Genomic DNA, 3,133 nt, shown 5'->3' with positions numbered 1-3,133 from the left:
ATTCTAGCTCATAGACTCAGAAAAAAATATACTAAGTCATGGTCATGATATATTAACATTCTAACTCATAGACTCAGAATATGATATACTAAGAAATGGTCATGATATATTAACATTCTAGCTCATAGACACAGAATATGATATACTAAGTCATGGTCATGATGTATTAACATTCTAGCTCATAGACACAGAATATGATATACTAAGTCGTGGTCATGATATATTAACATTCTAGCTCATAGACACAGAATATGATATACTAAGTCATGGTCATGATATATTAACATTCTAGCTCATAGACACAGAATATGATATACTAAGTCATGGTCATGATATATTAACATTCTAGCTCATAGACTCAGAATATGATATACTAAGTCATGGTCATGATATATTAACATTCTAGCTCATAGACACAGAATATGATATACTAAGTCATGGTCATGATATATTAACATTCTAGCTCATAGACACAGAATATGATATACTAAGTATTGGTCATGATATATTAACATTCTAGCTCATAGACTCAGAATATGATATACTAAGTCGTGGTCATGATATATTAACATTCTAGCTCATAGACACAGAATATGATATACTAAGTCGTGGTCATGATATATTAACATTCTAGCTCATAGACACAGAATATGTTATACTAAGTCATGGTCATGATATATTAACATTCTAGCTCATAGACTCAGAAATGTTATACTAGGTCATGGTCATGATATATTAACATTCTAGCTCATAGACACAGAATATGTTATACTAATTCATGGTCATGATATATTAACATTCTAGCTCATAGACACAGAATATGTTATACTAGGTCATGGTCATGATATATTAACATTCTAGCTCATAGACCACACAGAATAATTTTGAGAACATCGTGGTCACATATGATAAATCGTTGCCAAAGATACTAAGTTGTGACCACGAGATGCTAAGTCGAGGCAACGCGATGCTAAGTTATGATCACGAGATACTAAGTTATGGCCACGAGATACTAAGTTATGGCCACGAGATACTAAGTTATGGCCACGAGATGCTAAGTTATGATCACGAGATGCTAAGTTGTGGCCACGAGATGCTAAGTTATGGTCATGAGATGCTATGTTATGATCACGAGATGCCAAGTTATGACCATGAGATGCTAAGTTATGGCCACGAGATGCTAAGTTATTGCCACGAGATGCTAAGTAGTGGCCACGAGATGCTAAGTTATGGTCACGAGATGCTAAGTCGTGGCCACGAGATGCTAAGTTATGGTCACGAGATGCTAAGTTATGATCACGAGATGACAAGTTATGACCATGAGATGCTAAGTTATGGCCACGAGATGTTAAGTAGTGGCCATGAGATGCTAAGTTATGATCACGAGATGCTAAGTCGTGGCCACGAGATGCTAAGTTATGGTCACGAGATGCTAAGTTATGATCACGAGATGCCAAGTTATGACCATGAGATGCTAAGTTATGATCACGAGATGCCAAGTTATGACCATGAGATGCTAAGTTATGGCCATGAGATGCTAAGTTATTGCCACGAGATGCTAAGTAGTGGCCACGAGATGCTAAGTTATGGTCACGAGATGCTAAGTTATGATCACGAGATGCTAAGTCTTGGCCACGCGATGCTAAGTTATTGCCACGAGATGCTAAGTCGTGGCCACGAGATGCTAAGTAGTGGCCACGAGATGCTAAGTTATGGTCACGAGATGCTAAGTTATGATCACGAGATGCTAAGTCTTGGCCACGCGATGCTAAGTTATTGCCACGAGATGCTAAGTCGTGGCCACGAGATGCTAAGTTATGGTCACGAGATGCTAAGTTATGATTACGAGATGCTAAGTTATGGCCATGAGATGCTAAGTTATGGCCACGAGATGCTAAGTTATGATCACGAGATGCTAAGTTGTTGCCTTGAAGATGCTAAATTGTAGCCATGATGTACAAAGTCATGGCCACAAGATGCAAAAAAATATTATTCTGTATTATATGTCGCCTCTATGCTTCCGTAGATTTGTCATTTTTTTACAGTTTTGTAATGTTGATGTTTAAAAATTACTCACGAATAGTTTTGGCGTTAAAAAATTCATTAAAGTTGGATTGTACATGTACGTTTTAGCAAATACATCCAGAGTCCTCAATAGAAACACTATAGTTGGATTGTACATGTGCGTTTTAGCAAATACATCCAGAGTTCTCAATAGAAACAATATAGTTGGATTGTACATGTGCGTTTTAGCAAATACATCCAGAGTCCTCAATAGAAACACTATAGTTGGATTGTACATGTGCGTTTTAGCAAATACATCCAGAGTACTCAATAGAAACAATATAGTTGGATTGTACATGTACGTTTTAGCAAATACATCCAGAGTCCTCAATAGAAACAATATAGTTGGATTGCACATGTGCGTTTTAGCAAATACCTCCAGAGTCGTCAATAGAAACACTATAGTTGGATTGTACATGTATGTTTTAGCAAATACATCCAGAGTACTCAATAGAAACAATATAGTTGGATTGTACATGTACGTTTCAGCGAATACATACAGAGTCCTCAATAGAAACAAGTCAAGGTATAAGACGAGGTTCTTAATAGCTTGACATTGTAAAATACAAGAAAGGTGACTATTGCAGTCAAGGTATAAGTAAAAAAAAAAATCCGTAAATTATTAATGAAAATATTTCTAAAGTTTGCTATTTTTATATTAAAACTGAAATTGTTTTAAAAGGGGTTGATTAAAAACAGAGAGTACTAATTGTTAATTAAGCAGTTTGACCTAGTTTTGGTGTTTGACTTTATAATGGCTTGATATTATTAGTTAAAATCTTTAGAATACGTAGGAGATATATTTCTCTACAATTAGGCGTTTATTTTACTTAAATGCGTACAGTAGTTTTTTAACAGCTTTCAAAAAACACAACGAACTTTAAAACCTTACATAATGTTTTTAAATATTTTTGGTGTTTAAAAATTAACGGCTAGATTGTTATTAGTTTAAACTTTTAGATACGTTAAAGGGTACATTTCTCTATATTTTGGTGTATAGTTTTCACGAATTTTAGCAACAAAAAAAGCGCACGTCCCTTTAAGATAATAAGCACTATGACGTCATAAT

At 35.0% G+C, this 3,133-nt stretch overlaps 1 protein-coding gene across 1 annotated transcript; it reads right to left on the bottom strand.

Annotated features, from left to right (window-relative positions):
• Window positions 1–2,062: 2,062 nt before the first annotated feature.
• Window positions 2,063–2,542, bottom strand: LOTGIDRAFT_176356 (hypothetical protein; the record flags this gene model as incomplete). Its single annotated transcript, XM_009046784.1, has 1 exon — window positions 2,063–2,542. The coding sequence occupies one exon, from the start codon at window positions 2,540–2,542 to the stop codon at window positions 2,063–2,065; it is 480 nt and encodes a 159-aa protein (XP_009045032.1).
• Window positions 2,543–3,133: the final 591 nt, after the last annotated feature.

Source organism: Lottia gigantea, assembly GCF_000327385.1.
Source record: "Lottia gigantea unplaced genomic scaffold LOTGIsca_1065, whole genome shotgun sequence".
NCBI lineage: Eukaryota > Metazoa > Mollusca > Gastropoda > Lottiidae > Lottia > Lottia gigantea.
Note: the sequence above shows the minus strand (reverse complement) of the source record. Positions and strands in the feature narration are given on the sequence as shown.